Source organism: Molothrus aeneus, chromosome 28 (assembly GCF_037042795.1).
Source record: "Molothrus aeneus isolate 106 chromosome 28, BPBGC_Maene_1.0, whole genome shotgun sequence".
In the NCBI taxonomy this organism is placed as follows: domain Eukaryota; kingdom Metazoa; phylum Chordata; class Aves; order Passeriformes; family Icteridae; genus Molothrus; species Molothrus aeneus.
This window is the reverse complement of record NC_089673.1, coordinates 2524306-2546327: the sequence shown is the minus strand read 5'-3', so window position 1 is coordinate 2546327 and position 22022 is coordinate 2524306. Positions and strand designations below refer to the sequence as shown.

The 22022-nt window shown below is 42.6% G+C and overlaps 1 protein-coding gene across 1 annotated transcript; it reads left to right on the top strand.

The window, feature by feature from the left end:
- The first annotated feature begins 5496 nt into the window (after positions 1-5496).
- FBXO47 (F-box protein 47) lies at positions 5497-21024 on the top strand. The gene is made up of 10 exons (XM_066567068.1): positions 5497-5668; positions 6683-6850; positions 10279-10355; positions 12411-12488; positions 13901-14009; positions 14807-14983; positions 16528-16674; positions 17612-17754; positions 18951-19110; positions 20906-21024. Exons 1-10 carry the CDS (start codon positions 5497-5499, stop codon positions 21022-21024), a joined length of 1350 nt encoding a protein of 449 aa, XP_066423165.1.
- Positions 21025-22022: the final 998 nt, after the last annotated feature.

Genomic DNA, 22022 nt, shown 5'->3' with positions numbered 1-22022 from the left:
GGAGATGGGTTTGATGGCCTTGGGCTCAGGCAGAACCACTGTTCTGCAAGGTGCGGGGTTTTAGGTGACAGGCTGGGTTCCAGGTACCTACAGAGAAACCCAGAGCCCTGCAGGTGCCTTGGGCTCCCATCCCAGAGTGACACTGCTGTGGGATCACACCTGAGATACCCCAAGACCCAGTGACACCCCAGAACCCAGTGATACCCCAAAACCCGGTGACACCCAACACACCTGTGAAACCCCAAAACCCAGTGACACATAACACACCTGTGATACCCCAAAACCCAGTGACACCCAACACACCTGTGGAACCCCAAAACCCAGTGACACCCAACACACCTGTGATACCCCAAAACCCAGTCACACCCAACACACCTGTGGGACCCCATCCCTGTGGAACCCCACATCCATGGTACCCCACACCTGTGCACCCCACCCCTGCTGTACCCCACATCCAAGGTACCCCACACCTGTGCGACCCCCTCCCTGTGGAACTCCACGTCCAAGGTACCCCATCCCTGCCGTACCCCACATCCAAGGTACCCCACACCTGTGGAATTCCACGTCCAAGGTACCCCATCCCTGCCATACCCCACAACCAAGGTACCCCACACCTGTGACACCTCTTCCCTGCCCTACCCCACACCTGTGGCACCCCACACACCTGAGCCTCCCCGCCCCGGGACACGCCCACACCTACCCCACCCCACCCCACCCCACCCCACCCCACCCCACCCCGTGAGGCCGGGCCAGCCCCGAGGCCACCAGGTCACCCCTGGAACCCCCGATGTCCCCGCGCTCGGCCGGGCCCTCCCGCCAAAGCACATCAGCTCCCTCATTGATTATTCATTAAGGGGGCGTGGCCGAACAGGCGACGCATTCTTCCCGTTATGGTGAGGCGGGGGCGTGGTTATATTTAAATATTCATTAGGAGGGCGGGGACAGCGCGGGCGGGAAAAGCCACGCGCGAGCCGCTCTCGCCCCGCCCCCTTCCCCCCCACTCCCCCGCGCGCCGAGAGGGGCCGCGGGCAAAAAGGCGGGAAAAATCGTTATTAGCCAAAATTCGCATAAATTCACCCAAAAAAGGGCAAAAAGTTGCCAATAACACGAACGAAGCACCGCTGGAGAGGCGCGCTGTTGTTGTTCGTGATCGTTTCCTCCTTCCAACGTCTCTGTGGCCACGTTGGCAGCTATCAAATCGAAACTTGCCGTGTTGGTTTTTAAATATTTGCCAACATTTCTTCCCAAACACAGCTGTGCTGCCTGTACACACCCGCCTCTGCTCCTAGGACCATAACCCCTTTTAACCCCAATAGGTTGCAACATTTGACTGAAATAAGGCTTTGAAGAGTTGAATTTAAATAATAATAATTTAAAAAATGGAGGTTTAAGGTTTCTTTCCCCCTCGGGGACACGGGGTTCGGTGACCCCCACACCCCCATCCCCTGCTGCTCCCTCAGAGCTTGCTGTGGGCGCCCGGCCGGGGGTGTTTGTGGAGAGGGGGTTTCCGTGAGGTAAAAAAACAGCTGATAAAGTGTTTTGTGTGAGTATCATCAACTGTGAGACATCCTCTGTTAATTTTCTGTAGGTTTTGGGGTGCAGATTCCCCATTTCAGCCCTTTAGCCACAAAGTTTGGTAGCTTGGGGGAGAGGGGTCATGGCAGAGGACACAGCCTGGCCCATCCTTTGGCCTAAAGGTCATAGCCCATCCAAATCTGACCCAAAACCACAGGCAAAAAGCCAAAAATAATCCAAAATAACAAAATTCATCAAATATTGAAGCTTGAGGAGCAAATCCAGGCTGAAGTGAGGGAAAAAGGGACCATTCTTAGTGTTTTCCTCCTCTGTTGGGAGCCAGTCCCCTCACACCACAACCTGGCCACCATCAACAAGGCCAGGAACCCTCAGCTCTGCTTTATACTCACATTATTCTCCAGTTTAGGAGGTTTTGGGACCAATTTACACCATCAGTCTTACACAGAGCCTTTATTGTAAATAAAACCACTCTTTTCAAACAAAAATTTTCAGTGTAGGTTAAGGGTAACAAGGTAACTCCATGGGTGCACTCAGTGCTCTAAGGTTTGTCATCCCCCATTTCAGCTTCTACTTGAAAATTATTATTTTATTTACTTTTATTTTCTTCCACTCTATTTTATTTCTTTTTTATACCACAAAAGACAGGAGAAAATCAGGAAAAACAAATGAAAACCCCCATGGGGTTAATATTCAAAGCCATTGGTTTTATGCTCCTGGTGATCAGGAAGGGAAAGGGAAACATCCCAAACCAATCTCCAGAGTAAACACCTTTTTTGCAATAAATGTTTGCCAAATGCTAACACAGGGCTCCGAGAAATATCAGGGCTAAATTGCATCCATTAGCAGGAGTTTAGCAACTGCTTAAGGAGCAACATGGGTGGAAGTTGATGCTTTCTGCCTTGTAAACAAATTAGTTTATAGCCACAAATAAGATGACCCTTCTTAGCTAATATTATGAGTTTAGCTTGTTAAATATTTAACGTTTACCTTTCAATTTCCAGTGTGGATTAAGCAGTTCTCCAAACACTGGTGTCCCAGCAGCAGATGGAGATGCACAGCCCATTGCCCCGCTCTGGCTCAACTCCCTAAGAAATAAAAAAAACTCACATTCAGTCAAAGAGGAAGCAAACGGGAGCTTTCAGAAAAGGCTTTAAAAGTGGCTGTTTGCACTCGTTTTTATTTACACTAATTTTATCTAGCTCTGTTCCGCATTAAAACAGTGATAATCGATTTAACTTTGACCAGATTGGACAGAAACAGACAAATATTAGACAAATCCTTGCCAAATACCTCGCTGGTGGCAAAATTTTTTCCTTCCACAACTGGAGAGCCAAGGTAAGATTAAAAAAAAAAAAATCACTGAAAGATCCCACAAATCCCCCCAGCTCCGGGCAGAAAGGAGAGTGGGAAGAGAAGAAAGTATTTTAGGATTGCAACTTTATTTCTAAAGCCTGGATCAGAAATCTGCACCAGATTTGGCCAAGTTTAGTGGTGCCTGGTCATAAAGAGGGAATGGGTTGATTTTTATGTGGCACACAAGGAATTTATATGGAATCCACAATTCTGTGTGAAAAAAATCCTTGCATTTAAAATATAAGATTTTTTTAATATCATTTTATTTATGGATGATTTTTCTTCAAGGTGTTTTATCAACTTTCCCTCCTAAAATCCTAGACCCACTAATTTTAGCAGCAGTCACATTTCCTCCCAAGCTCTGTGAAAGTTTTCTGCCGCTTTAGCAAGCCAGAAATATCCCACAGCTAAATTAAAAACGTTCCAAATGACATTAAAAATCCCTTAAATATCCAATTCCCAGTCTCCCCAGATCCAAAATTCCCAAAATTCCCCCATTTCTCTGCACAAACAGAGCCCCCATTGTGGTCATTTCCCCTCCGTGGGATATCAGAGTCTGGCTGGAGCTGTTTGATAATAAACAGGGAGGATGTTTGGAGTTTGTTGTCTGGCATTTTGTACATTTTTAATCCCGGGAACAATGGGGGCCGTTCTCAGGGAGAATTTTTCCTGGAATCACCCCCAGCACTTGGCAGTGCCCACAGAGCCTCAGCTGCTGGAATCAGGGACCAGGGTGAAAAATCTCTGCTAGAACAGAAATTCAAGGCACAGCAATGCCCAGTGTTGCCTGAATTGTGAAGTGTGGCTGTTCTAGACACTCAAAACCCAGGAGGTGAAGCAAATAATCTGATTTATTGATGCTTTCCGAGCTCATTGCAGCTCCTCATGATTTTGGAAAAACACTGACATTTTCTCGGGGCAACGCTGCATAATTTATTTTTGTATCATATTGTATCATAATTTATTTTTGTATCATTATTTTTGTCCATAATTCTTTTTACATTATATATTTTTATACATGAGATTAAATTAAGCCTTGCACCAACTCGGTGCTGCAGGAAACGAAGGGTTTGAAGCATCATTTTGGTGCTTTTAATCTTTGCTTTGGCCCTGCACAATCAGGAATTATCACTCTAAAGGAACAGGGATGATCCTTTCAATAACAGCCCTGGAATTTTGGGGTTCTGTTGAATAATTAGTGTGACAAATCAAAGTGATGTTGTTAATTACTGTAGCTTGTAGCCTCACATGGAATTCCCCAAAAATTCCCTTCCAGAGCTGTTTCCTTCACTTTCTGTGCCCTCAGTGCTTTTGTCTCTTCCTCACCCCAAAATCAGCTGAACCCTCCATTTCCCCAGAAAATATTTACATTTCAGCACAATAAATTTTTATTATAAATGATTATGAAGCATGATGATATATTTAATATTAGTTATAATCTTAAATGTAAATTTACTTATTATTCATATACTAAATATTATATTAAATATTATTATACTATTCTATACTGTAGTATACTATAGAATAGTATAATGATATATATAATATAATATATTTTTATATATATTATATAATATATATTTTATATACATTATATAATATATATTATAAATATATATTATATTGTAAACAATATATATTATATAATATATATTTTATATACATTATATAATATATAGTCTATTATAAACATATATTATATTGTAAACAATATTCCATAATAATTATATTATAGAATATATAAAATTATTTATTTATTTTATATATTTATTATTCTTATTATATATTATAATAACTATAAATTATTATTAATAATAAAATTAATTAATGATAACGATAACGATAACGATAATAATAATAATAGTAGTAATAATAATAGTAGTAATAATAATAATAATAATAATTATTATTATTATTATTATTATTATTATTATTATTATTACGATTACTATTACTATTATTATATTATATTTATATATATTATTATATATAATAGTAATAGTAATAGTAATAGTAATAATTATTATATTATATTTATATATATTTTTATATATTATATTATATTATATTATATTATATTATATTATATTATATTATATTATATTATATTATATTATATTATATTATATTATATTATATTATATTATATTATATTATATTATATATATTATTATATATAATAGTAATAGTAATAATTAGTAATAATTATTATATTATATTTATATATATTTTATAGATATTATATTATATTATATAATAATAATAATAATAATAATAATAATAATAATAATAATAATAATAATAATAATAATAATAATAATAATAATAATAATAATAATAATTATTATTATTATTATTATTATTATTATTATTATTATTATTATTATTATTATTATTATTATTATTATTATTTAGAACACATTCTTTATGTACTCAAAGTTATTTAGCAAATTGCTTTCACTGAATCCAAGCAGTTTATCCCACACACACGCACACTCCAAGGGAGTCATTTCCTCCTTCTGGGAGCCTTTTCCTCCTCAGAAAATCAGACTTGGATCTATTTTTGGTTGTTTTTCTCCAGGTTCGGTGCATGGGAGCGCGGGGACAATGACCTCGAGCGCGGGGAGCGGCAGCGCCTCGGTGCCCAGGCAGAGGCAGAGGCGGAGCCGCCGCCGCTCCGGCCCCAGCCCGGGCAGGGATTCCCCAGCTCTGTCAGCGCTGGGGGATTTCCAAAGCCTTCCCTTGGAGATCTTCCAAATGGTGCTGAATTATCTCTCAGGTGAGGGCCTGAGCAGAAACAGCAATATCTGCAAATTGCCGTGTATATATTTGATTTATTATTTTAAATATTGTCACTTTTAAGTAGTTAAAATAATTTTATAGGACTTCAACTCTGAATTTTCACCTTTTTAAGGATTGAAAAAGAACAACTGACCAAAACTGCAATGAGATTTGACCAATATATATTTAACAACCTATTTGAACTTAGTGACAATCTTACCAGGTATTTTAGGTCCAGCAGCTGTTGCCCAGTGCTAAGCACCACTCTTCAAGAAAGAAGTGGGACAAGTGAGGAGGCTGTGGACAGAACACCAAATAGAAACATAAGAAAATATATTATATAGGAAAAAACTGAAGAAAATGGTGTTGCTCACCTAATAGAAAAAACCCAACCCAAACCTACAGGATTACTTTTTTAATGGCTCAGATTTATAGGTTTGAATGACAGTGAGAAAGAATATTGTGAAAAATCAGGAAGTAGCATATAACTCTGTGTTGGTCTTCCCATCTCTGGAGATCTTTAAAGAACAAGTTAGATAATCTTGAGATGAGATGAAAAAACAGATGAGAATTTTTGCAGTCCATCAAGTTATTTAGTTCCCTCTGCTTAAAGAAATTTTGTAGTGTATAATAGAATTATCTGTACTATGAGGAGCAGGGGTGGTGGAATAAGGTCAGCACAAGGTTTTATCCCCAACCCCTTAGATTCTACTCCCTAAACTTGTGACTAAGGGCTTTTCTTTCCTTTAAGAGTTGTTTGGAGCTGACAGCAAATATGAAAATTTGCCTATCAAATATGAAAATTACTCCTTAGATCTGGCAGTTTCTAATTACTCCACTTTGCTGGCCAAGCAGACCAACATGAATCAATTTAATTTATAAACCTCATCCCTTGCCCTTGCAGAAGGAGACACTGACTGCTTTTTTGCAGCCAGAAGGAGCCATTGACCGGCGAGCAGCATTTTTCCCGTGCTGAGGGGATTTAGGAGCGTCCTGGGCTTTGTTTTTGCAGTGAAGGACATCAGCATGCTGAGCATGGTGTCCAAAACCATCAGCGGCCGCCTCATTCATTACATCTCCACCTCCTCCGGGAGCCGCCGGCTGCTGCTGCAGGATTTCCACCAGGAGCTCCCTGCCAGGAGAGAGGGAGCCTCCATCCTGGAGCACTACAGAGCTCTAGGTGAGAGCAAAACTGCTCCCAACAGTGTGGGTTAATAGGAGAATGCTGAGGGTGTGGTCAAAAAAAAAATAAAAATAATAAAGGAGCAAAAGGATCCCTTCCAGCACTGAGGAATTGCCTGGAATTCTTCCAGAATTTCTGAGTTACGGAAAAAATTCCTGGGTGTTCCTGCCTCTTCTGGGTGTCCCAAAATTACTGATTTAGGAAAAAAAAATTCTGTGTGTCCTGCCTCTTCTGGGTGTCCCAAAATTACTGATTTAGGGAAAAAAAATCCTGTGTTTCCTGCCTCTTCTGGGTGTCCCAAAATTACTGATTTAGGAAAAAAAATTCCTATGTTTCCTGCCTCTTCTGGGTGTCCCCAAATTTTTGTTTTATGGAAAAAAATATCCTGTGTGTTCTGCCTCTTCTGGGTGTCCCAACATTTCTGATTTGTGGAAAAAAAAAATCCTGTGTTTCCTGCCTCTTCTGGGTGTCCCAAAATTACTGATTTAGGAAAAAAAAATCCTGTGTTTCCTGCCTCTTCTGGGTGTCCCAAATTTTTGTTTTATGGAAAAAAAAATCCTGTGTTTCCTGCCTCTCCTGGGCATCCCAAAGTTTCTGATTTATGGGAAAAAACCCTGTGTGTCCCCACTTCTCGGGGTGTCCCAAAATTTCTGACTTATGGAAAAAAATTCCTGTTTCCTGCCTCTTCTGGGTGTCTCAAAATTTCTGATTTATGGGAAAAAAATCCTGTGTTTTCCTGTCTCTTCTGGGCATCCCAAAGTTTCTGATTTATGGGAAAAAGCCTGTGTGTCCCCCCTTCTCTGGGTGTCCCAAAATGACTGATTTTTGGATAAAATTCTGTGTGTCCTGCCTCTTCTGGGTGTCCCAAAATTTCTGGTTTATGGAAAAAAATGTGCATGTCCCCTCTTCTCTGGGTGTCCCAACATTTCTGATTTATGGAAAAAAAATCCTGTTTTTCCTGCCTCTTCTGGGCATCCCAAAGCCTCTGAGTTCGGGAAAAAACCCTGCTTGTCCTGCCTTCTCTGGGTGTCCCAAAATTTGTGAGTTATGGGAAAAAAATCCTGGTTTTCCTGCCTCTTCTGGGCATCCCAAAGTTTCTGATTTATGGGAAAAAACCTGTGTGTCCCCCCTTCTCTGGGTGTCCCAAAATGACTGATTTTTGGATAAAATTCTGTGTGTCCTGCCTCTTCTGGGTGTCCCAAAATTACTGATTTAGGGAAAAAAAATTCCTGTGTTTCCTGCCTCTTCTGGGTGTCCCAAAATTTCTGATTTATGGGAAAAAAATCCTGGTTTTCCTGTCTCTTCTGGGCATCCCAAAGTTTCTGATTTATGGAAAAAAGCCTGTGTGTCCCCCCTCTCTGGGCATCCCAAAATTACTGATTTAGGGAAAAAAAATCCTGTTTTTCCTGCCTCTTCTGGGTGTCCCAAAGCCTCCGAGTTAGGGAAAAACCCTGCTTGTGGTGCCTTCTCTGGGTGTCCCAAAATTTTTGTTTTATGGAAAAAAATCCTGTTTTTCCTGCCTCTTCTGGGCATCCCAAAATGTCTGATTTTTGGGAAAAATCCTGTTTTTCCTGCCTCTTCTGGGTGTCCCAAGCCCCTGGGTCAGCTGCTCCTCAGGGAGTGCTGTCCAAACCTGACCTAGTCCATAAAAATGGATTTGGCTGAGCTTTGGGGCAGATCTGAGGCTGATGAATAAATGAGGGCTGGCTGCAGGAATGCTGCCACCTCTGAGCCAGGCAAGAGTCACTTCAGAACCACAGCAAATCCACTTTCTGACCTTGGGGAAAAAAAAATAAAATTGAGTTTGTAGGATTTTTTTTTTTTTCCAAATCTGGAGAAAATTTTTATTTTTTTATTTTGTTTCTTTCCCCTGGGAAATTCCAAGCTTTTCAGAGGATGCCTTGATTAATTAACAAGCAGTATATATATATTTTATTCTGGTGAAAGGCTTTGAGTGCAAGCTGTTAACCCAGTTTCTGTCAGGAGTGTAGAAGAAATTCTGCTCAACAACCAGCTGTTCCTCAGGATAATGAGCTCCAGACTCTGACATCCCAAAAAGGAGAATAAATTTCCTTCTCTGCTGTGTTTTACATGAAGGAATTTCAAGCTTTGCCTATAAGTGCAGCTAGTTATGTCTATAACTAGCCTATAGTTATATATAGACAAGTTTTATATATATATATATTTTTTTTTTTTTTATTTACAGATATAAAACTAAAATATTTATTTTTTTATTTTTATATATTTAAATATAATGATTTTTCCTCCCTGAGAATTGGGGCTTTTCCTCTCTGAACTCTTGGGCTTTTTCCTCCCTCGAAATTGGGCTTTTTCCTCCCTGAAAATTTTGGCTTTTTCCTTCCTGAAAATTTGGTTTTTTTCTCCCTGAAAATTTTGGCTTTTCCTCGCTGAATACTGGGGCTTTTTCTCCCTGAATATTGGGGTCTTTCCTCCTTGAAAACTGGGCTTTTTCTCCCTGAAAATTGGGGCTTTTCCTCCCTGAAAAGTGGGCTTTTTTCTCCCTGAAAATTGGGCATTTTCCTCGCTGAATATTGGGGTCTTTCCTCCCTGAAAATTTGGGCTTTTCCTCCTTGAAAATTGGGCTTTTCCTCCCTGAACTTTGAGGTTTTTCCTCCCTAAAAATTGAGGCTTTTCCTCCCTGAAAATTTGGGATTTTGCCCCCTCTAAATTGGGCTTTTTCCTCTCTGAAAATTTGGCTTCTTCCTCCCTGAATATTGGGGCTTTTCCTCCCTGAAAATTGGGGATTTCCCCCCTCAAAACTGGGCTTTTTCCTCCCTGAAAACTGGGGCTTTTCCTCCCTGAAAATTTTGGCTTTTCCTCCCTGACCTTTGGGCTTTTTCCTCCCTGAAATGGGAGTTTTCCTCCCTGAAAATTGGGGTTTTTCCTCCCTGAAAATTTGGCTTCTTCTTCCCTGAATATTGGGGTTTTTCCTCCCTGAAAATTTGGCTTTTCCTCCCTAAAAATTGAGGCTTTTCCTCCCTGAAAATTTTGGCTTTTCCTCCTTGAAAATTTTGGTTTTTCCTCCCTGAAATTTTGGGATTTCCCCCCCTCATAATTGGGCTTTTCCCTCCCTGAAAATTGGGCTTTTCCTCCCTGAAAATTTGGGATTTTCCCCCCTCAAAATTGGGCTTTTTCCTCCCTGAAAATTGGGGTTTCCTCTCCCTGAAAATTGCCTTTTTTCTCCATGAAAACTTGTTTTTTCCCCCCTGAAAACTTGCCTATAACCGCAGCCCCAACCTGTGACTGCTTGAACAATCCCAATGTCCAGATTTTGAAGAGCCACCTGGAGTCCCACATCTCTCCCCACAGCAGCTTTTTCTCTGTGCCCACATTTATTTCATTTTTTTTCCTGAGGATGCTCCAGCAGTGTCTGGGCACCCCCAGAGCTGTTTTTGTTGCCCCAGGGCTGCTGCTCAAGAGGTGCACCCTGCTGCTGCCCACCAGGGACAGGCTCAAGTATGTGCACAAGGTGCTCTCAGGGGTAAGTCTGTTGCCAAATTTTAATTTTTTTTGGCCTTTTCTTTTATATCCCTTTCATAAAACTCTTGTTATTAAATTCTATTAAATTTTCTTGTATTAATTTTTAAATGAAAACTCGTTATTTAAAAAAAAAAGTAAAATTTTATTTAAACTTTTTATGTTATTAATTTAAATATTAATTTAATATTAATAATGATATTATCTTTAGTTTTATATTATTATTTTAGTTTTTATTATATAATATTATTATTTTTATGTAAATATTTTATTATATTCTATAAATATTATAAATTTATTATTTTTATTATATTATTTAATATAATATTATTATTTAATTTTATTATTATAATAAATATTTTCTTTATATTCTTTATAGAACTCTAAGTATTCTTAGCATGCATGCTTGTAATTCCTTAAATCTGATAACTCAGCTTAGTCCTGGTATTGGGTTAGGCCAGGAGACCAAACATCCTAAAGGCTGGAAAACCCTAAACTATCTTGGGAAAGCAAGGCCCTGGCTAGAACACATCCTGCAAATTAGAGATTTGGCCCATCCAGGGGGAATTCCATGGATTATCCACGAGATATCCATGAATTATTTGCTCCATCCAAGGGGGAATTCCACGGATTATCCACAGGATACCCACAGATTATTTGGCCCATCCAAGGGGGAATTCCATAGATTATCCATGAGATATCCATGAATTATTTGGTCCATCCAAAGGGGAATTCCTTGGATTATCCATGAGATATCCACAGATTATTTGGTCCATCCAGGGGAAATTCCATGGATTATCCATGAGATATCCATGAATTATTTGCTCCATCCAAGGGGGAATTCCATGGATTATCCATGAGATATCCATGGATTATTTGCTCCATCCAAGGGGGAATTCCTTGGATTATCCATGAGATATCCATGGATTATTTGGCCCATCCAGGGGAAATTCCATGGATTATCCATGAGATATCCATGGATTATTTGCTCCATCCAAAGGGGAATTCCATGGATTATCCGTGAGATATCCATGAATTATTTGCTCCATCCAAGGGGAATTCCATGGATTATCCACAGGATATCCATGAATTATTGCTCCATCCAAAGGGGAATTCCGTGGATTATCCATGAGATACCCATGGATTATTTGGCCCATCCAAGGGGGAATTCCATGGATTATCCACGAGATATCCATGAATTATTTGCTCCATCCAAGGGGGAATTCCATGGATTATCCATGAGATATCCATGAATTATTTGCTCCATCCAAGGGGAATTCCATGGATTAACCATGAGATATCCACAGATTATTTGCTCCATCCAGAGGGGAATTCCATGGATTATCCATGAGATACCCATGGATTATTTGCTGCATCCAAGGGGGAACTCCATGGATTATGCATGAGATATCCATGGATTATTTGCTCCATCCAGGGGGAAATTCATGGAATTTTAGGGAAAATTGGGGTTTCCTCCCTGAAAATTGGGGCTTTTGCTCCCTGAAAATTGGGTTTTTTCCTCCCTGAAAATTGGGTTTTTTCCTCCCTGAAAATTGGCTTTTTCCTCCCTGAAAATGGGAGTTTGGCTCCCTGAAAATTGGGTTTTTTCCTCCTTGAAATTGGGGGTTTGGTTCCCTGAAAATTGGGGTTTTTCTCCCTGAAATGGGAGTTTTGCTCCCTGAAAATTGGGGGTTTCCTCCCTGAAAATGGGAGTTTGGCTCCCTGAAAATGTGAGTTTGGCTCCCTGAAAATTGGGTTTTTTCCTCCTTGAAATTGGGGGTTTCCTCCCTGAAAACTGGGGCTTTTCCTTCCTGAAAATGGGGCTTTTTCCTCCCTGAAAATTGGGGTTTTTCTTCCCCAAACCCTTTTGCACACCCCCACTTTTGACTCCAACCCCTAAAGCAGCTGCCATAACCCATTCCAACAACTCATTCCCACAACATTCCCCTCACTCCCAAAACCAGGGAATCCTTCTGCACCTCTCTGAATTGAGAATTTCCAATCACTGCAATTAAAAATTGGCTAATTAGGACCAACCCACTGCTGTTTGCACTTGCAGGTTTCCTGTTTCAAGCTGAATGGTTGTGCCAGTCCCCTGCACTGCCTGGGGCTGCAGTGCTATGGGGTTTTCTTACAGGTACAGTATCCCCATGCACACAAGGCAAGTAAAATTAATTTTAAAAAAAGAAAATTCAGGCTTTTTTTTTTCTAAATTAACCTGTGTTTTGCAAGATTTTTTTAAAGTACAAACTGATTTTTTTTTTTGGAGTGGTTTGGGGTGTTTATTCATCCAGTTCTCTGGGTTTTCTTTCTGGTTTTCTTTCAAGTTGCTGAGGATTTCTTGGCCTGGATTTCACTCCCAGCCAGTCTGGGTTTTTTTAAATTAGCAATTTATTCCCTAAGAAAACAGGGGGAAAAGGGAGAATTTTATCCCACAGCCCCAAATTCACAGGTCAAGAGCAGAAATGCTTTAATTTCCAGGGAAATGGCTCCACACAACAAAGGCCAGAATACTTTCTGTGTGTGGTAGCTTCAAATGGATGTAAACCAAATATAAAAATTAAAATCCTCTCTTAGAAGAGCAGGTGATTATTAGTGCTGGGACATTTTGTAGCAAATCCCTTCCACATCACAGCCACAAATCAGATTTTGGGACACTCTCAGCAGTTTTTGATTTCTGGGAGGCATCAGGCTGATGAATCCCTGCTTTCTAATGCTTCAAATCATGTTAGAAAGTTCATTTTCTGGCCAATTTTAGTACAAATCCTTAAGCACCTGATGAATCTCTGCTTTCTAATGCTTCACATCATGTTAGAAAGTTTATTTTCTGGCCAATTTTAATATCAAATCCTTAAGCACCACCTGATGAATCTCTGCTTTCTAATGCTCCAAATCATGTTAGAAAGTTTCTTTCTAATGCTTCAAATCATGTAATAAAGTTTCTTTTCTGGCCAATTTTAATACAAGTCCTTAAGCACCACCTGATGAATCCCTGCTTTCTAATGCTTCAAATCATGTTAGAAAATTTCTTTTCTGGCCAATTTTAGTATCAAATCCTTAAGCCCCACCCGATGAATCTCTGCTTTCTAATGCTTCAAATCATGTAATAAAGTTTATTTTCTGGCCAATTTTAATATCAAATCCTTAAGCCCCACCCAATGAATCCCTGCTTTCTAATGCTCCAAATCATGTTAGAAAATTTCTTTTCTGGCCAATTCTAGTATCAAATCCTTAAGCACCACCTGATGAATCTCTGCTTTCTAATGCTTCAAATCATGTTAGAAAGTTTCTTTTCTGGCCAATTTTCGTATAAAATCCTTAAGCACCTGATGAATCTCTGTTTTCTAATGCTTCAAATCACGTTATAAAGTTTATTTTCTGGCCAATTTTAGCACAAGTCCTTAAGCACCCCCACTCAGGTATGACCCTTCCCTCCCTCTCCTGAGACTGTGCAGGATAAAATCGCGTTTATCTGCTGGGAGCCCTGGCATTGGGAAGGGAATTTCTCCCCAACCTCCTCGTTTTCAGCCCATTTTCCCTCCCCTGCAGATGCTGACCGCGGGCTGGGATGAGCTCGAGTGCCACCGGGTGTTCAACTTCCTCTGGGAGCTCAGCAATTTAGCCCGGAAGGTGCAGACGGTTGTCAGCAGCAAACCAGGTGACTCCGAGCAGCCAGCAGCCCCAAAATCCCCCAAAAATTGCCCAGCACAGCCCCCAAAAACCCAAAAATGCCAGCCTGGAAATGGCTCTTGGTTGTGGGATTCAGGGTGGTTTTGTCTCCTGACTCTGCTGAGAGTTCTGTGGGCGTCTCCAGCAGTTCTGGGGTTCCCCTGATGGAAATTCCTCCCCAAGAGCAGATGGAAATGCTTTTGTCTCTGAAATGATCTGTCTGGAGAGGTCTGTAGGGATTTTAAATCATCCCTAAATCATCGATCCAAAGCCTCACTTGTGTCTACACATCAATTGTGGGTTTGAGTCTTTCCTACCCTACAGCGATGAAATCGATGGGTGAGGAGTTAGAGATAAAAATGAGGAATAAAATGAAGCAATAAAAAGCGAGGTTTAACATTTCTGAACCCCAGCAGTGATGGGACTAATGCCTATCAAGAGATTCTCCCATTTCTCCCATTCCTCTTGAGAATTTCTCAAGGGAGAAATTGCTTTGTTCCCTTGCTCCTCAGAACAAGGGATTGCTTGGATTGCTTTGATCATTTCTGAGGAACATTCCACCCACACCACCCTTCCTCCCATTGCCAAACCCCAGGAACCAAACCCCAGAGGCTGCACCCACATATCCCACCCCCTGAATTAGGCCAGAACACCCAAACTCGGGAAGCAAGAGACAAAACCCGAATGAAACACGTCCCAAACCCCCTCCTTTCCCTCCCTACGAAGAAGCCGTGCTTTTTGCAGGGATCGGGGCCGGGGAATCGCTGACCCCGGCCGGTTTTGCAGGCAGTGCCCGGCGGCTGGAGCTGCGGATCCGCCTGTTCTGCCGGGGGGTGCTGCTGTCGCCCGGGAGCCGCCGCAGCGACTCCGCCTTTTGGCTCACCCGCATCCTCAAGCCCTGGCCCATGGTGAACCAGGCCCGCCTGCTCTACATCATCTTCGGGCCCGTGTCCTCCCGCGATGGTGAGCAAAGGCTGCGCCCCCGGGAGGAGATCTTCGGGCAGGAAAGGCCCAAAAAATGGGATCGTGTTGGAATCGTGGAGTTGTGGGACGGGCTGGGGTGGAAGGGATGTTAAAGCTCATCCGGTGCCACCCCTGCCATGGGCAGGGACACCTCCCACTGTCCCAAAGCAGCGTGGGGTGCTCCAAACCCTGTCCAGCCTGGCTTGGGACACTTGCAGGGATGGGGCAGCCTGGGCAATCCATTGCAGCCCCTCACCATACATTAAAAAAAAAATCTCTGCTAAGGTGGGCATGTCTTTGTTAAATTTGGTGGAATGCTGTATACAGTACCTGAAATGTTGAATTGTAACACTACTTGGTTTAAGAAAGGTCATTATGGTTTCAGTACTAAACTAGATTTCTTTTCTGTATTACATGACACAGAAAAAATTAGCTTGTGAACTGCAAGGGATAGAAAAGTTGGAGTTTCAAAGCCAAAGGGAAATGCCAAAGAAATGCATAGCTTATATTTTTAAACCATAGATACCTACAGGCTACAATGTGAACTAAGCAGTTCCTAAATCAACTTTTGTTTACCCTCAGAGGATCCTCCCATGAGGAAGGGAGGGAAGGAATTCCTTCCCAAGACCCAGTCTGAACCTGCCCTCTGTCCATCTGAACCCATTGGAACCATTGCATTACCTGGGAAAAAACTGTTCTGCTCAGCCAGGCATCACTAACATACAGGAAATAAATAGATTATACACACAAAACACTCACTAACATACAGGAAATAACTAAATTATACACACAAAACACTCACTAACATACAGGAAATAAATAAATTATACACACAAAACACTCACTAACATACAGGAAATAAATAGATTATACACACAAAACACTCACTAACATACAGGAAATAACTAAATTATACACACAAAACACTCACTAACATACAGGAAATAACTAAATTATACACACAAAACACTCACTAACATTCAGGAAATAACTAAATTATACACACAAAACACTCACTAACATTCAGGAAATAAATAGATTATACACACAAAACACTAACATACAGGAAATAACTAAATTATACACACAAAACACTCACTAACATACAGGAAATAACTAAATTATACACACAAAACACTCACTAACATACAGGAAATAAATAGATTATACACACAAAACACTCACTAACATACAGGAAATAACTAAATTATACACACAAACACACATGTAAGTTACAATTCAATGAAGAAATTAAATTACACCTCTGTTCCTCTCTTCTCCCCTGCTTGAGGAGACTTGACTCAAATCCATCTCAAGCACCCATTTCCCTGAAGGAAAGCACATTTTCTCACTTAATTATTCAACCTGAGTTTCTTTACATTGGACTCACTGTCCCTGCTGAAATGACAGATGGAAAATAATCACAAAGCCTCAATGGTGGCACCTGAATTCCTCTCCTCTGCCTCTGCTGTGAGGCTCAGTTTAGCACCTTCCTTGTTTGAAAACTGTCACTTACCAGCAGTTGTGATTGATATATCACCCAGGACACGTGGTCTGGCAGAAAATGATAGAAGGACCAACAGATGAGACCAGTCTGAAGGGTTTAGCTGATGCAATTAAGCTGCTCTATGGTACAGAAGCTAGAGAATGGACAGCAGATGATGTTATCAGTCTTGTGGATGAGCTGTCAGGTGTGTTTTTGCCTTTTTCATTAATCCCTGGGATTATGGATCCTCACATCCTCCAAACCAGCTGTGTGCTGCAAAATTCCTCTCAGTAGCTGTGGCTTAGCTGGAAAAGTCATCACACTGTGGAGCCAGGCTGGGCTGAGACAAACCCAGTTTGTTTTATACATCCAGGCTGTCTTTCCCCATGGAGAAATCTTTAAAGAACCCATGCAAACCTTTAAAAGTCAAATCTTGCCTCGAATTATTCAGGGAACATTGTCCAAACATGAATTTGCTCAGGCAAAATTCCCCTGAGCATTTTTACCAGCTGCACTGAGAGTTTTGGCTGAGGTTGTGTCCCAGAGTTGGTGTGGAGAGCTCTGACCATGCCTGGTGGGGATTATTGGTGCAATTTCACTGCTCCCTTTCTGCTCAGAGGCTGTTGGACTTTACCCTTTTCTGACCCAGAGATGGGGTAACTGAGAGGTGTTTTAAAAACTTTTTATTCTATTTTAACTTTCATGAGAAGGGTGAGACAATACAGATGTTATAATTCATGCCATCACAATCAGAAGCTATTTCTTAATTACAATACACTATAAATGTTTTTTACCCTATCAGCTTTAGTCACACTATATTGTAAATGTCTTAAAGCTGATTATCTAAAATTACTCCTTGTGGGTCTTGGTACAATACACCTTTCATAGTTCTATTTCTCTAAAATATCTGGTCTTATTTATTTTTTTCTAGTTCCATTTCTCTCTCAACAATATCTATCTTATTTTAGCATTATTAGAGCATTTCTAAGTTAACATTTCTTATCTCAAAGCTCACACCCAAACACACACTATGTAAAGCTTCTGTCAAGGTCTGAGAATTTGCTAGAAATCCATTTCCCACAATGGAAATGGATTTCTAGAAATTTCAGGTGACTGAAATCCTCTCTCCCCCCGCTCTGAAGTGGTTCCCCAGGAGTGGCTGATGGAGAACAACGCTCGCCTGCTGCTCCTCAGTGGGAACAGCATCTGCTTCACCTTCATGGCCAGCAAAGCTGTGAATGGCAGAGCTGTGGAGCTGGCCAGGCTCATGGTCTTCATGGTTCTGGTGAGTACAGCTCAGCCTCTCTGCCCCACATTTGCTGCCTCAGGCTGGAAAATTTTCCCCCCACACTGCAGGGATAAACCCAGCCAGGAGCTGCGTTTCTGATTTTCACTTGGGATGGGAGCTGCTCTCTCCTCCAGGTCCTTGTGCCGTGGAACCAAAACCACCCCATTGCAAGGTGCAAAAAGTCAATTTTAAGGCAAACAGCAGCTGAAAGGAGATTTGAGGCAGACATCCCACCTAGCCCAGTCTGGGGCAGCCCTTGCTCAAGGCCCTTGCTCTGGTCTTTAATTTATGGGATTGAAAACCATTTCTCATCTTTTATTTATACTTTTTTCCTCGTTACCTGTATTTCCTTTTTGCTGTAAGAAAAGCTCTTCCCCCTCTCTGCTCCCTGTCCAGCACATCCCTGAGGAGCAGAAGCACCACCAGCAAAAGGGTCATGTTGGAAGCCAGGGCACAGGGAATATTTCTCTGCCTGTCCTGAGAAGTCCTGAGCCCCAGGAGAACACTGCTTTTAACCTTCACCCATGGAGGAAACTTCCAAGACTTTGGGATGAATTGGAACCTCCTGTGTGTGAAATAGATAGTAGGATAGTTTATCACAGGGTGGAAACCTCAGAGTTTTGAGGTTTTAGTATGGAGGTGGATAGAAGACAGGATGGAGGATTTTGGGCCTTGTCTGATCTTCTCCTTGTTCTTCATCTGCTCCATTTTCTGCAGTGCTGGTGGCACTGAAAGAGCTGCAATGCAGATTCTGCATGAACAGACAAATAATTATTGGTAAAGGTAGAAATAAAATATGTTCTAAGAGTTAATTGGACAAAACAGCTTTAAAAGACCTTGAACCTGTGTGTCTGGTGGCTTTTGGTGCCTTCTCTTTGTACCCTAAGTCTGAGAGAGTAGACAGAGTTCTGAACTCTTGATAAGAGAAAAATAAACAGCAAAGAAGACCCAAAAACCAAAAGTTCCATTCATCTCTCAGTTCTGGCACAGAATTTTTTAGGAGTCTCCCCAGCAGGGAGGTTTTCCACAGGTTCAGAATTCCCTTTGTGCCAGCAAGAACAACCTCTGTGTCCTTCTCACAGCCCCAGATCTTCCAGGCCTTGGCACGAGTGATGCAGAACCAGCGGCGAACGCTAAGATTTGATCTTGCACCATAAAAACTGGGCATGAAACCCTTTTCCTCTGCCCTGCAGGTGTGTGAGAAGGACCTGTACTGCATGGACTGGGCAGTGAGGATGATGCAGAAGGTCTGCAAGGTTTTCAGCACTCCCTGGGAGAGGAACAACTTCCTGCAGTGCCTGGAGAACTTCTTTGCCCGCATGCTCATGGACATGCTGCAGGCAGTGCTGGCTGGTAAGGGCTGGAGAGCACAAAATCACAGATCTCCAGGGTTTCAGAATGCTTTGGGTGGGAAGGGACCTTGGAGTTCATCCAGTGCCACCTCCCACTGTCCCAGGCTGCTCCAAGCCCTGCCCAACCTGGCCTTGGAACTTCCAGGGATGCAGGGGCAGCCCCAGCTGCTCTGGGCAACAAAAATAACCAAGCAAATGTCATAGTTGGGAATTATTATTATTATTATTATTATTATTATTATTATTATTATTATTATTATTATTATTATTATTATTATTATTATTATTATTATTTTCTATATTTTTATTATTATATATAATAATATATAAAATATGATATAATTTGTTATATATTCTTATGCATTTATTTTATATATCATGATTATATTTCTTTAATTGTTATAAATAATAATTTATATTATTATATTACTATATTATTTCTTATATATTTATTTTACTATTATATATGATTATTAATTGATATTGTTGTTGTTATTAACATTACTATTATTAATTTTTAACTTATTTTAAATTACTAAATTGCTAAGGGATTCCTGGTGCCATGGAGGGTGAAACCAACAGTGGTTTAAAATCTGTCCCACCACAAAGCTGGGCCCAAAGTCCCTTTTGGGCTGAGCCTAAAGCTGCACCAGCTGCAGCTGCTGCCTGTGCTCAGCCCTGCTGGAGCCTCAGGGACCATGGTGGAGCTGAGCTGGAGTGAGGAGCACTCACTGAGCTCAGCCTAACCCAGCCCAGCCCAGCCCAGCCCAGCCCAGCCCAGCCCAGCCCAGCTCAGCTCAGCCCAGCCCAGCTCAGCTCAGCCCAGCTCAGCCCGGCCCAGCCCAGCTCAGCTCGGCCCGGCCCGGCTCAGCCCGGCCCGGCCCAGCCCAGCCCAGCCCAGCTCAGCTCAGCCCAGCTCAGCTCAGCCCAGCCCAGCCCAGCCCAGCCCAGCTCAGCCCAGCCCAGCCCAGCTCAGCTCAGCTCAGCCCAGCTCAGCCCAGCCCAGCCCAGCCCAGCCCAGCCCAGCCCAGCTCAGCTCAGCTCAGCCCAGCCCAGCCCAGCCCAGCCCAGCCCAGCCCAGCCCAGCCCAGCCCAGCCCAGCCCAGCTCAGCCTAACCCAGCCCAGCCCAGCCCAGCCCAGCTCAGCCTAACCCAGCCCAGCCCAGCCCAGCCCAGCTCAGCCTAACCCAGCCCAGCCCAGCCCAGCTCAGCTCAGCCTAACCCAGCTCAGCTCAGCCCAGCCCAGCCCAGCCCAGCTCAGCCCAGCTCAGCCCAGCCCAGCCCAGCCCAGCCCAGCTCAGCCCAGCTCAGCTCAGCCCAGCTCAGCTCAGTTCCTTGTCCTGGCTCACAATTGTTCCTGTCTGTCCCAGGACAGGCTGGAAGGAGTCTGGGCTCAGCTCCTCCTGTGCTGCCATGGCTGAGGATAAACCCAGCACAAGCTCAGGCTGAGCTCAGCTCCTCCTGGGCTGAGGATAAACCCAGCACAAAGCTCAGGCTGAGCTCAGCTCCTCCTGGGCTGAGGATAAACCCAGCACAAAGCTCAGGCTGAGCTCAGCTCCTCCTGGGCTGAGGATAAACCCAGCACAAAGCTCAGGCTGAGCTCAGCTCCTCCTGGGCTGAGGATAAACCCAGCACAAAGCTCAGGCTGAGCTCAGCTCCTCCTGGGCTGAGGATAAACCCAGCACAAGGCTCAGGCTGCTGCCTCCCTCTGCTGAGAGCTCTGCCTCAGGGGGATTCACCTCCTGACCTTACCTGGGTGAATTCCTTCATTTCCCTCCTTTTCTGTGCCCTGCCAGGGGAGAGGGATGAGGAGGACAGCAGCTTCCTGAACCTGTTCCACCTGATGAATGCACAGGCCAACTTCCACAAGGAAATCCTCTACCTGGCCATGGGCAGCACCAGCAGCACCTCCTGAGCTCCACGGAGCCCTGCCCTGTTCCTGCTGGATTCCTCTTTCTTTTCCTTTGAACTTTTGCAGAGAAGTCTCAGATTATTTCTGAAATTTCCGTCCCAGTAAGAGCTGGGGTGGCAGAGGTTGGGCCCATCCGTGCCAGGCCAGCTGAGTGAGCTCATGGAGGGCTTGGGGGGTGGAATTCCATCCACTCTGCTCCTCCAGGGAAGAGGGCTGGGAACACAAACTGCATTCTTTTCCCACTGTGTGCATGTTTGCACACACAATAAAAATGACATGGTTTCCATAGCTGATGTGCAGACACCAACTGAAGCTCGTGTTGTCTTAGCCCAGAACCCAAAACATTCTGAGCTCTTAAATTTGTTTTCTCTTGGGAATCTGAGGAGAAAGGGAGGGATGGGATGGGAGGAGCTGCATTTTCCCAGCTTGCCAAGGTCTCTGACTCAGGCTCTGTGACAGAAATGCTCCGTGGTTTGGACATTCAGCTTTAGGGAAAGGTGATTTCTGAAAGCAATTCCAGTGCTTTGATCAACCAAGGCATTTTTTCCTCTCAATCTCCAGGTTTTAGAAAGCAAAAGAAACTTCAAATCTCTCCCCCTGCCCTAGGTTGAAGTGTTCTAGGATTTAGCCAAGTTGAAGACACCCATTAAACACATGAAATTCTAACACTGGTTCATTAAATGGATAAATTTAAATTTAAATATTTAAATGGATAATTTCTTTTAATTTTTAATTTTGTTTGCTGCTCAGAGAAGGCTTTGATTTTCTGCTCTGTTGCCTTCCAGACCAACCCCTGTGATGGCAATGAAAGGCACTCCCACCCTCTGTGCTGTTTGCAGCCTCCAGGTTCCTTTCCCACCCGAATATTCCCTTCCCAAACCTTCCCTCGCACCCATTTCCCCCTTTTAGCTCGGGAATTGTGGGAACAGCTGCAGCGGGACCGATTGATGTCAGCTGTCCCCACCTGCTGCCATCAGCTGCCACCTGGGAGCAGCTCGGCA